Source organism: Ascidia mentula, chromosome 6 (genome assembly GCF_947561715.1).
Source record: "Ascidia mentula chromosome 6, kaAscMent1.1, whole genome shotgun sequence".
Classification (NCBI taxonomy): domain Eukaryota; kingdom Metazoa; phylum Chordata; class Ascidiacea; order Phlebobranchia; family Ascidiidae; genus Ascidia; species Ascidia mentula.
The window spans coordinates 4803405-4816298 of NC_138571.1; the positions used below are offsets into that span (position 1 = coordinate 4803405).

The 12894-nt window shown below is 37.4% G+C and overlaps 1 protein-coding gene across 1 annotated transcript; it reads right to left on the reverse strand.

The window, feature by feature from the left end:
- Positions 1 to 445: 445 nt before the first annotated feature.
- LOC145906075 (uncharacterized) lies at positions 446 to 10356 on the reverse strand. The gene is made up of 7 exons (XM_082993457.1): positions 10222 to 10356; positions 9662 to 9825; positions 7225 to 8087; positions 4082 to 4168; positions 3791 to 3874; positions 3049 to 3153; positions 446 to 2359 (listed from the first exon to the last, which is right to left on the reverse strand). The coding sequence occupies exons 1-7, from the start codon at positions 10237 to 10239 to the stop codon at positions 1608 to 1610; spliced, it is 2073 nt and encodes a 690-aa protein (XP_082849583.1). The 5' UTR covers positions 10240 to 10356; the 3' UTR covers positions 446 to 1607.
- Positions 10357 to 12894: the final 2538 nt, after the last annotated feature.

A 12894-nucleotide genomic window follows, 5' to 3' on the forward strand; every position in this document is an offset into this window, starting at 1 on the left:
GGACCCTGCGATAGTTTTAACACTTTAGATTGTACAAGAACAGCTTCCCAACTTTCATTAACTACTAACAACCCTCATTCCTATTACAAACTGTTCTGAGACGAAAAATTTTCTCACGTATAATGTCCGTATATCACTGAGGCAACTAAATGGCCACGCCGTGAGATACGAAAATAAAATTCAGCTTCATTGAAAATTGTGACCCACTCTTCGAATGCCATGAAATTGCGTGAGCTTTAAACAAATCAAAACGACGCATTACCAGCTGGTCGTGGTGCCCATTTGGAAACCTCTGTACAAGAACCGTTGTCTTCCACCACAGGTATAACAGGCAAGAATTATATTTAAATCAGATACTTTGTATTGATTACTTTATTGTAACATTCAATACACAAATCACATGCGTTTTTTCTATAAACATTTTATTTACAGACAAATGGTTAGCACATATGTAATTAACACGGGGTGTCCACAAAATTCGGCTGAATGGTCGCCAAATAGTTTGCAAATAACATAGAAGATACACTTGGTAGGGAATTTGTGTTGTTTTTTTCGATACACCTTGATTTAAAAACAAACAAAATTATAAACGCGAAATATCCGCTGCGCACTATGTTTTAGCCGAAATGATGTTTGTTGTCAAATAAGGTTCAACAGTTTGCAAAAATAGATTCCCATTTTAAGGCATAATATATTCATGTCGGGTGCCAAAGAACTTAGAGTTAAATACTTTAAACAGGAAAGCCAAAGCTACTATGGTGTTAAACATTGTTGGTAGACTTTTCATACATTTGCTGCGTCACATCAGCACATTATTGGACAGCATAATAGCTTTAGCTTTCCTTTAGCTGTCAATAAACAGCAATGGTGTAAAATGGTATGCCATGTTATTCCCATGGGCAGTTAGACACCCCTGTAAAGTACAAACGAACACATAATTAGCAATTCTTACAATATTAAATTCCCAGTACAATGACAATTTCGCAATGGAATTAACAATCAATCTAAAAGTAAAAATACAATAAAACAATTTTCATCTTCAAAACACAAAAACCTGAAATGGGGTATACACAAAACCCCATGGTTTCGCTACACACCAGTAAGAACATATAAACAAATTAATAATAACAATGGTCAATAACGCAACTAAGAAAAGTTATTTTTTTACCAAGCACTTTGCACAAACTAATATGTACAAAATTTCATCAAAACCGGATCTTTACCTCAATTAGGCGCCAAGGGTAAAGAATATACATACACTGCAAAAATGCTAATACAGAAAACCATCATAACACAATCAAACTAAGGCTGCTTAATAGCATACAAGGTTTATGTTCATTGAAAATTACAAAAAGCAAACTCATAAAAAATGGCTTTTGGTTAGTTTCAAGTGACACACTGAACAGGACATCTCCACTAGTTCAAACTAACTACCAAAAACTAGTCTCTGGACAGTCTCGCGCCTCCCATACAATCTTACACAGCTCAATGTCAAGCATGGAGTTAACGAACATCATTACAAAACATGTAATGAACACATAATGTAATGAACAGTAAATACATTACTTTGGTGATACACTTCTAAGTGGCGTTAATGATGTTCACTTTCATGACATTTCTTTAACACGTTGCAAATTTTCTTCAATAAATTTAATCCTTTCACACCTTTTTATTTCAGTGGTGTCTGTTGCCATTTTGTGAGCTTGGATTGCTTTTTCATAAAAATCCTGGCTTCTCTTCAGTTGATCTGTTTTCTCGTAAGCGAAACCAAGGTTGTTTAACAAATCTCCAAACACTCGATACTTTTTTGCTGAATCTTCACCAAACTGTTTCCTTATCATTTCAAGTCCAAGTTTAATTGACTTTTCTTGGGATAAATCATCTCCGATATAATATTGGCTGATTGCAATGTAATGCAAACAACACACTTGCCATAAACAAACTTGGTCTGCCATGTTTTTTACATTTGGTATTTTGACTCTGGTCGTTTCCATGAGCGGGATCACATGATCACGGACTGTTAGCATGTTGTGATGTTTAGAAGCCGAATCCGAGGTTGACATCAAAACCTTGCATGTGAAAAGCAAACCCTGCACACAAAAAAACAAACCCTCTCCTTTTTTTCTGTTGGAATCCTTTTGGTAAAATTCTGTTGCAAGATCATAAAACAAAATTGATTCCAAACATTTCTCCTCTTTTCTCGTTGCACCTCCTATAGTTTTCAAATCTTCTGCAGTCACTCCGAGACCTTCAAGTGACCTTGAAAGTTGGTTTCTTGTTTCAATTGCTTCAGGGTACTTGTGCTTTTTCAATAAGTTCACTGATTTTTGTAGAAGTGGTCTCAAATCAACATTTTCATCTGAAACGGAAACAAATTAAATTAAACAAACATACAATTTTAAAAATGTAACTGTTTATAAGCATTTTAGAAAAAAATTGTGGTGATACTAATAAGCTACAACAATTTACAATATTTCTTCAAAAACAGGGGGGTTTAATGGCAGTATATCTGTATTTCTGTTGAAAAAGTTTCGCTGAGCGGAAATGCCCGTCTTGTCCTCTTGTCACAGTGCAAAGATAACAAAGAAAAATCAGTGATCTATTGGGGTCCATGTTTTTGTTAAAGTACAAATATATAAATATATATATGCTGTAATTAGTGTTTTAGTCGGGTTTCAGGCATTTAAGTCAGGTATTTCTAAAGAAATCACACAGATCAAAGATATGAATCGTTAAGGCCCAGTCAATAAGTGATTTTGTGAAAGATTGGTTTCTCATGATATTGTACCCATGATGTCTATTTCATTTTTTTCTGTTGAGCAACAGTAGACCCCCTTCATGTGTCATTAGACCCGGCAATTTATTCAATTTTTTAGATATAATTGTGAGATAGGACCCTGAATTGTTACTAATAAACATAATCAATCTTATTTCCAGTTAAGGTGATGTTAGAATTCAATAATTATAATTACTACTTATGCATTGCTGACTGCTTTCAGCAGTTTCTTAAAATTGTGAAAATAGCAATAAATATTATTATATATATACTTATTTGCTGGTATGTCCACTGAATGTGCTCCGCATTTTCTGAATCTCCTTTAGATGTTTGACTATGAGAGGTTGTTGCATGCTCTTCAATCCTTATAGTTAATTCTGCAAAAAGTTAAGCAGTTTTTCCACAATTTTCTACATCACAAACCAGTAGATTTTCAAATGCCCACACATTTTACATCGGTTTGCGGATAAGTAATTTATTAATAAAGCGAACTAAGTGCTTGTAAACAAACTCATTCTGACACTTTAAACTACGATTACTTTTCCATGTTTCTGTGTTCACACAAATGTAGGTTGTCAATAATCAATGTTAGTAAATCACTGATATTTTACAAAATGTTTCTACCAGTTGATGTTGCAACAGATAAACCTTGCATGTACATGATTTGCATGGAAGTGAGCGTAATGATAACTTTACTGCAACTGTGTATAATTTGTCCAACAGAACGTACTTATGTTGATCATTATTAGCAATATATAATTTATATTTGCTGAATTAAATTACCTGATATTTTGAACTGTGATTCATACCTTATATATCCTACCGTGTACATGCAAAGATTAATAATAATATATAAATTTTTTTATATTTGTCCATTACTGGCACCTAAGACAGTTTCATTTTGAAAATTTTTGTTGACACCAAGATTGTTAGTGGTTAAACTTTAAAAACTTCTTGCATAAAATAGTGCTTAATTTCAAAAGTAGCTTGACGCAGCCAGCAATACACTCATACCTCTGTGATGTTCAGCAAATGTTTGTCCTGGTATAGATTCAGTGGCCGTTCGGTAGCCAGTGTCTTCATCAAGCAGCGATGCTTCTAAAAAAGAATTTAAAGCTGTCAACAAATTTATGCAACTGTAGCTCTAAATCATGCCAATAATAAACTCATATTTTGCCACAGTAATCGTGGCATTTTTTGCTTGCAGCTGTGGAACTGAATTCGTAAAGTCAATTGATTGTGTAACTTGCAGCATTAGAAAGAAAGACGTTCTCACATGATGGCTTTATTACCAAGTTATAATACCTGTTTCTTGCTCAGCATTACTTGCTTGTGATGTGACTTCCTCAGCAGCAGGGGATCTGACAATCCCACCTGAAGTTGGGGCAGTTTCTACACAAATAGAGCATGATGTTTTGATGTACCAGCAATGAGCCAAATAATTTAGATGCACACTGTGCACAATGGGTTGGTAGAAGCAAAGTAAAGCGGCAAGCAAGATATGGATATGCTACAATATCACCTATGGGTTTTTAATAATTACCTTCAATGATTGAAGTGACCTAAGTTTGGTATTCCGCAAACGAGCTTGAAAGGTCGGGTCTGGTGTACTTTAATTTTAGCACCACACCTAATATCTCAGCTAACCCTAGCACTCCAAACCTGAAACTTCACACGAATGCTAAATGACACATTACGAGTTGCCATGCCAAAAATGACGTCATCACCTTAACTTTAAGCTCGGCTTAAATCCCCGCTTAACTTTTAAGCGCTATGCAGAAACCTCGCTTAACTTTAAGCGCGGCTTAAATTAAAACGTCATAAGTTAAGCGGCGATTGTCGGGCGCTTAAAACCCCGCTTAACTTTTTGGCTGCTTGACGACGGCGAAACTGCGCTGCCAGGTTCCCGAGTCAAGGTAAAGTAAACTACTTGTAAAACCAACTATAACTGCAAATATTCGCACTGGAGATAGTGTGAAGTGGTAATTTTTATTGGTTTGTGGAACGTTTGTGTTGCAGAAAATGTAGTTATGTAAATAACAGTGGTTAAGTTGCCTTGAAAATGTTGGTTTTTTAAACTCACATAAGTTTGTGATTGGTACCTTTCCATTTTTAGTCGCATTTATTGCACCTGGTACACTCGTTTGTGCTTCAGGTTTTTACGGTCACGTGTGACCGTGCGTTTTTTTCCTTGTCTCCGCTACCACCTACTACGTTTGCTACTACACTGTAGTTCACAGTTTGAGCTCCGAGGAGATGGCGTAAAGAAATGACTTCCAGTTGCAGTGGCGTTTTGTGTGCATTTTATTGCTTTTATTATTACTATGACGTAATAATTGCAGAAACTGACAATGTTTATGGTAACCTACATATGTGAAATAGAGTTTTCAAAATAGAGTCTGCTGACGCAAATCAAAGGCTTGTAGCTTCACTATATACACCAACTAAACTAATTTGCTGTTGCAGATAAATAAACAATTCCTAACTGAGGGCAATTCCTATTAGGCAAGTCCTATCCCGACCTTGTTTGTTAATACCGCCCAATTTTCCTTCTTGGCACGATCTTAAATTCCTTCATAAAATCCTTAACCTTCGCATCAAAACCTTTATCCCCTCTGTACAATCCCCTAACCAATTCGCAACACCAGGAAATTCAACATCAGATCTAACATCTCCGTGACATTTACCACCACGCCTCCTCTACACATTTTTCGTTTCTCTTGACTTCAAAAAAGCCTTTGATTTCATTTCTTGAACGCTTTCCCGTTTCATTACCTTTCTGCTCTTCACTCTTCCGCCAATTTCCGGGCCATCGTCAAGGTTTTGCAACGATGAAATTTCTTCCCTTGCTAACAGTCCTGCCTACCATTAGATTAAGACCCTCACGGTCACTTTTGCACATACCCCTTTGGAATATTTACACGCCTATTTTACGACTGCCCTTCTATCCAGCCTTTATTATTCCTGACTAAAAACACCCTCAACGCACTTCTTAACATGACCACCACCTATTTTGACACCACTGCAAACCATAACATCTAAATACCTCTCTGCCCAATAACATTCGAAAAACGCGTTTGACCAACGTAACAGAATCCTCCATGAACCCCGCCCTTTAAACAACATTCCCCCAACTCCTTAAAACAGTCCATAAACTTTAAGCTCGCAATTGAACAGAACAGATAACTTTGTGGGGCTGGGTGAAGTAACTCCACCGAAGTGAATATTATTTTTCCCCACGAGTCAGTCTCCCTTTTTGCATGTATACCAGCTGATTAGGTGGTGATTGTTAGATGGGGAACCAACTCAAAAGTAAATGTTGCTGTGAGCTGAAATTTGATACGCTATGTCGCAACGGACATGTCTTTCAAACGATGCAAGTTTCGGTTCGATTTGGAACTTGCTTGCGACGTCACAATGTTGCGTATATCGTCCCTGTTCTAAGCGACACTAGGTGTCGCACAAACACAGTAGATACCTTAATTTTGGTGGATGGTAAAGTAAAAGAATAGACCTTCCACGCGATGCATCAACCGACCCTATGGGGTCCCTACTTTTGACGCTACGACCCATCGAATATGTGGTGCTAAAAGTACACATGCTCGGTTTCGGCCTTTTACTTGTATACAAGAGAATTAGGTGGGGGTCTTGGGCTCCCAACTCAAAAGTAAAGGTTGCTGCAAGCTGAAATTTGATACGCTTTGTCGCAAGGACATGTCTTTCGATCGATGCAAGTTTTGATTCGATTCGTGGTTTGCTTGTGACGTCACAATGTTTCGTAAATCGTCCTTGTTCTAAACGACACTAGGTGTCGCACAATTGAAATATATTTTTAAACTTAACTTTGGTGTAAAGTAGAGGGTTATACCTTTCTGATGATGCCACAATAGACTATATTGGACCAGTGGTGTTTGCTATATGATCCTGACAATTTGCAGTGGTGAAAAGAGTACATGTTGTTTGTTGTGTTTTTTTCGTAATAACTACGGTCTCATTTGGCGTGTTTGTTTAAGAAGGCATTTAACAAATTGGTAAAAGTCACACGACGCAATGCAAGTTACTTGTGAGACTTTGAAATTTTCATCAAATAATATTTTTGTTTTGTGGGTGTTGTACCTTACAGAGTATGCTATTGCAGTTCGTTGACGGGCGTAGCGCTTCAGAGAGGAAAATTTCGAAGTCTTGTAAATTTCATTACGTCATAGATGATGACGTCATTTTTGGCATGGCAACTCGTAAGGTGTCATTTAACATTCGTGTAAAGTTTCAGCCTATAAACTACAAGTTTTGAAAAAAACATGCCGCTACCTCGCAAGATGAGTTCCAAGCGCCCAAAGTTCTTGTAAATAGCAATTATTCTTTGTGTTAAAACTAGAATCACTCTGATAATCATTTGCATTTCGGTTGCTCACACCATAATATTCTACATCATGCTCATGCTCACTCACCTTGAAAACTATTTTTTCGAAAGGAAAACAATTGAAGCGGAACGAGGTTGTCATGGTTGATAGAAAAAGGTTCTTTCAAGTCCATTTTCGTGACAACATCTTCCACTTGTTGCTCGATCACTTCTTGGCTTTGTTGGCCGAGAAGTTGCTGCAATCTCTCACAGATTTCGGTCATCGTTGGTCGCTTAAATGGATCTTGATCCCAACACTGCTTCATCAATTGCTCGAGTTCTTCCACTATTATTCGGTCGCCATCATTGAGTGTAGGTTTTAATTGATTTAGTGTGGAACAGTCCGGTCTTGTTCCTTCTTTAATGGAATCCAGTAGAGATTTTAGGTTTCCACACGCATTTGGATATGGCAATGTACGCACGACAACCGTAAACACCATCACACCGAAAGCGTAAACATCAAGTGCCTTAGTGGGTTTCATAGTCAGATCCTTTAATTTTTCCGGTGCCGTGTATATCGGTGTGTATTGTGGTTTTTTCTTCTTGCTTCTTGCCGAGGAATCAACAGTACTTGAACCAGTTATAGTTGCGAGTTCAGCACTTCCAAAGTCGCATAGCTTGAGGCGCAGATTTTTTGTTAGCACCCCGTTCTCTGGCTTGACATCTCCGTGAATCATTTCCTTCATAGGTAAACTGTGGCAAGCTTTTAGACCTTCTGCAGCATCGAGTAAAATCCGGACACGTAAGGGAAATCCCAAAGAAATTGAAGGATTTTGTAATAACTGGAACAAGTTTCCACCTTCGCAGAACTCCATGACGATCCCGATGGCAAAAGGCCATTTTGTCCAACCGTACACACGAACTATGTTGTCATGGTTTAATTTGTGCAGGTTTTCGAGTTCTGCCCAGAACCTGGAAAAAGACATATTTTATTTTTGGGCATACTCCATTCGTGATCGACCTCGCGTTATCGGTGTGCCTGTCGTCACTATGCTGCAAGATAAAGATTGGCTAATAAAATGCATTGGTTTAGATAGGAGTTATTTACTAAAACTCGTGTAGCGCAGCGGTAACTCGATTTTTTAGGAAAATATCACAAATATATGTATCAAGCATTAAACACTAAAATTTACAACTAGCAAGTCTTGCTGTTTCATGGCTCTGGGTGCGCTTTTCCGCCTTGTTGGCGTAGAAACTCGTAGCATTGGAAACAAAAGGCACTAAGTGTTCTCCTATAATTTATTACTAATATTTATATTAGTCGGAATTGCTCTTCTGGCACTTAGTTTCTAAAGTGTTTATTTGAAACCAACGTTTCGTCTGCCATCCGGCGGGACTTCTCGTTGGAAAACGTTGGTTTCAAATAAACACTTTAGAAACTAAGTGCCGGAAGAGCAATTCCGATTAATTATTATGCCTGGCAACAAAAATAGCAGCTAATATTCATAATTTGTTATATATTTTAGTTGCATTGACAAAAAATTACTACATATAAACTTTAATGCCTGTCTATACTTTTATTTTCCATGCGATCAAGTATTAAAATCGCCGCGGTAATAGCGCAACCAGTATAGCTGCCAGACGCGCTAGTATTTCCCGGAAAAAAGATTATTGAAACACTTCTCTCTAAACCAGTGTTTCTCAAACTTTTTTTCTCCACCGCCCCCCAAAACACCTTGGTCATTTAACAACGCCCAACAGAACAGACAAAAAACACAACGAATTTATTTGTTGCCTGTCGATTAATGCGATGAGTAAGGTTGGTGGAATGACACCAATTTCGTCTGATTTCTAATATTTCAATACCAAACTCTAGTTAAAAACAAGTAAACCATACCACCGAAAATCCTCATTTTCGAATAGCGATTATTTAGCGTTGATAGATGACACATTGCGATGACATACATAAAATTCGTTGTGACGTAAAAATCAATAACATCTAGTTCAGCATGCGATAAAAGCCCTTTTCGAAGTAACATAAATTATATAAAGATTGGACTGAATCATTTGAGCCAGTGATTCCCAACCTTTTTGTGGTTGCGTACCAATTGGAGGTAAAACAGTTTCGACGCGTCCCACCTAATTGAGTGTTACAAAGTAACCTAAGGGATGAACTATCAACAACAAAAATCAGTTACAATTTTTTTAATTCGAACTATACCCGCAATTACGGAAAGGTGCTCACGTACCACCTGGAATGCGGTCGCGTATTACTAGTGGCACACGAACCACCGGTTGGGAAACACTGACTTACGCTATAAAAGAAAAATTGCCATGTCACCGAGCGCCCCCCAATCGCCCATTTGGTCTCCAGCGCCCCCGTACGATTGCAAACGCCCCCAGGGGGGCGCTGGCGCCCACTTTGGAAACTATTGCTCTAAACCCATGCATTTTTAGCCAATCTTTACCTGCAGCATTGTGACGTCACAACGATTATTGACGCAAAATCGGAATCATGAATAGAAGAAAACAAAAGAGACACTCACATTTCTTTGAATAGCTTTTCATCTTCTGTACCACCAACTTGGATGACCTTTACTGCAACAAATCGTTTCAAACGAATATGATACCCAATTAAGACATCGCCGAATGCACCAGATCCAGCAATAAACCGGACCCTATCACATTTAATGTCTCCAACGTCGATGTACTGAAAAGGAAATGATATGTAATAATCGTGGAGCCATCAAGCTGACACCATAGACATCACATTACAAATACGCAACGACCACATAACATTTTAAGCTCAGTTTCAATATATAATTCGAACTCCTGAACATTTCGATTACGACATCTGAGGATTCACCTTTTTTAAGTATTTACGGTCAGTCATTCCGATCAAAGTTTATATGCTAATGGCAAGATATACGTATGTTGTAATAACTCCATATGCAACTGTATAGGATACATAGAAAAGGATAGTCAAGCAATGTATTTCAATCTCCGCCACAACAGCAGGAGCTTGATACACTACATATCTATAAGCCAACAATGTGCTTCTTCAATAAATCCATAATACAGTATTTTAATAGTTTGCAGTACTTACATCTTCAGAGGTGGACATGATTCCACAGGATCAATCAATTGAACAATGATGCAATTCAATGCAATGCAACAGGCTGTATCAGCTAATTATCACTGTTATATTTGCTGGGGCAACTGTTGAAATTATGTTAATTTTAAGTAATTAAGTTTTATTGAAATCTAACCATTCCAGTTTGGACCAAACCAAGGAAACATTTACGTTTTGTACGAAATACAGTCCGTCACAATTATTTCCCAGTTTATAGTGTACGTGATGTCAGCCGTTATATATTTTTTCTGTTCTAAACCCGTTAGTATTATGTATAAAATTAAAATTACCCACATATTTTAGGGACTTAATTTGCAGTACTTAGTTTTGAAAACAAGGATAGTCCAGTGATATACAACATCACTATACAGACTAAAAGCAATAGACTATAGTAAACTGTATCAGCTAACAACCATTCAGTTTGACGCATATAAAAATATAGATACAGTATGTTGTCAGAGTTTGCACCACAAATTCGACAAGCTCAGCATTAATTTATTGTTAACAATTCGCACATTTTAATGTGATGAATGCACCTGTTTGGCTTTCATCAACTCATCTACCTGAGGTTCAGTAATTTAGTACTGTGTATGTCTACTCAATTACAACACAGAATTTTGTGTGAACAATGGCTTTCTCGTTGCTTGTGATGGAATAAAATATGATACAAAGAACGAAATCAACGTTGCACAAGCGATAAGTTTACACACACGGGCTCAGCTTCACAAAAGGGGTGCTTTGTAGTCAATTGTTATTTGTAACATGAATCTTACAGCTTCGTTGAAACCCGCCGTCCCGACCTTTTTAACACCAACAACAATTCTAAACCACGGTAGCGCATTTCCTTTTTGGTTGGTTATATTGTAGCGTCCACATTCATATTTTACTTAACTTCTAAAAAGGTAAATAAAACAAATATACAAAATCGAACTTCGCTCTGCCAAGTTACAGTTACACACAAAATGAACTGAGCTGGGCATCAGTTTTGCCACATTTTTTTTTACCAAAAGCGTCAATTTTTTTTGTTTCAAAACGCCCAAATGCCCCAATGTTAATGAAGTTTACACATATCAGTAACGTACACCAATCGTCATTTTATGCTTATGGTTGAACACTTAAACCGTAACCAATTGCGCTGTGGCGAAAATGACATCACACAAGGCGCTCGCGTCGAAAAAATGCATTGTTTACATAATTATCGGAAGACCAAAGGGTATAGCAGCAACGACATTACTCTGTACTTCGATAAAACGGGGATAGTGCGTTTCTTTGCTCAGTGGTATCACACGACGTCATTTTGGGTGTGATGTCATAAAACTTTACCTTTGTGTTGACTTCGATTTGATGATTCCAACATTTGTACAACTATATTGCAAAAATACATGAGTGGTTGATTGTGGCGTAATAAATAAATCATTTCTACTTCTATATTTTGCTGTGAGTGGACAAAACGACAATGCTAAACTGACGGTTTGTCTCTGTCGTGTTTTCAAAAGTTCATGTGTCACGTTAGCGATCATAAATGCTGTAACAACAAAATCACCCTGTCCCAGTAACTGTTTTATTATTACACTACTAAATAAGACATAATAGGTCGAAACATACAGCGGCCATCTGTCTGCAGCTCAAATTAACATCAAAATCTGTTTGTTGCACTTGTTCATTCGTTGTTCCGTATTTAATGCAAAACTATACTAAACCAGTTTTACAATGTTTTCCATTCCTACGCATAAGGCTTGCTGCCAGCACTCGCACGACCAAAGCGCCTTCTATGACGTCACCCAACAATAATCTCGCTTTCGCACGATTTCGTTCACAACGGTGAAAATACGACTTTGATCAGCTGTATCTCAGAAACCAGACGTCGTATCAAGCTACTTTTTCCGCCAAAAATGTTTCAAAGTTATGAACATCTCTTAGTTTAATTATTAACAAGTTTGATTTTTCCGTGTCATATGCATTTAATAACGAAATAACAAATTACACGGTTGCAGCTGGCGATGGGTAGCGGTCGCGGTTATTCGCGAATGTGTTGCGCGCCGTCTGAAGCGGCAGGAATGACATCACACCTGCAGAGCGGTTGGCGCCAACGCAGCAAATCATTTTAATAGACAAAACACCTTGATCGTCTTTGTGTCGTACCAACGTCCATAGGAAACAATTAGTTTTATTTTGCGACAAAACAAGTTAAGATTCAACACAATAAACAAGTACATGGAGTTTATTTAGAATATCTTTTATATTAAGTTCGCTATAGTTGGAACAGAAAATAGCTATGTTAGTGGCACAGTTCTACAAGATTTATTCAAACAAAAATAGCCAGATATTAATTAGGACAAGACAATATATGCGCCATTGAAAAGTGACGCGTTCCCCACTAATAACCATTGACTTTGACACATATAAAAATATAGGTACAGTATGTTGTCAGAGTTTGCACCACAAATTCGACAAGCTCAGCATTTTATTGTTAACAATTCGCACATTTTAATGTGATGAATGCACCTGTTTGGCTTTCATCAACTCATCTACCTGAGGTTCAGTAATTTAGTACTGTGTATGTCTACTCAATTACAACACAGAATTTTGTGTGAACAATGGCTTTCTCGTTGCTTGTGATGGAATAAAATATGATACAAAGAACGA